At 65.9% G+C, this 402-nt stretch overlaps 1 protein-coding gene across 1 annotated transcript in view; it reads right to left on the minus strand.

Annotated features, from left to right (window-relative positions):
- The window catches only part of CTSF (cathepsin F), a 28571-nt gene extending 28526 nt beyond the window's left edge, over positions 1 to 45 (minus strand). Inside the window, exon 1 of the mRNA XM_019522892.1 lies at positions 37 to 45. Coding sequence (XP_019378437.1) covers positions 37 to 45 — 9 coding nt within the window. The remainder of the gene's footprint in view (positions 1 to 36) is intronic.
- Between the last annotated feature and the right edge of the window lie 357 nt (positions 46 to 402).

Here is a 402-nt window from a genome sequence, read left to right on the forward strand (position 1 = left end):
GGCTGCCGCCAGCAGCAGCAGCGAGAGCTCCGCTACCCACGCCATCCCGCCGCCGACTGAGCGCCGCTGCCGGTGCGGCCCGCTTATGATCCGCGGGGGCACTTCCGGCGCTGCCAGGGGCGGGGTCCGCTCTCCGGAGGGAGAACCGCCGCTCGTCTGCTCTGGAGGACTCCGCCCTCCTCGCCTACCCTCTTGGAGTCGACTCTATCTTGCCCTTGCCCCATAGGCCCTATTGCCCCCACCACCGCCCCCCATGGCCCCCTATTGCCCCACCATTGCCCCTACCCCTTATTACCCCTGCTCCTTATTACCCCACCCTTGCCTTCTATTACCCCCTAACTCCATTGTTTCCTACTGCGCCCTAGCCCCTGCTCTCTATGACCCCCCTTACTACCCCACCAT

This window comes from Gavialis gangeticus, unplaced genomic scaffold (genome assembly GCF_001723915.1).
Source record: "Gavialis gangeticus isolate Ggan-Ray unplaced genomic scaffold, GavGan_comp1, whole genome shotgun sequence".
In the NCBI taxonomy this organism is placed as follows: Eukaryota; Metazoa; Chordata; order Crocodylia; family Gavialidae; genus Gavialis; species Gavialis gangeticus.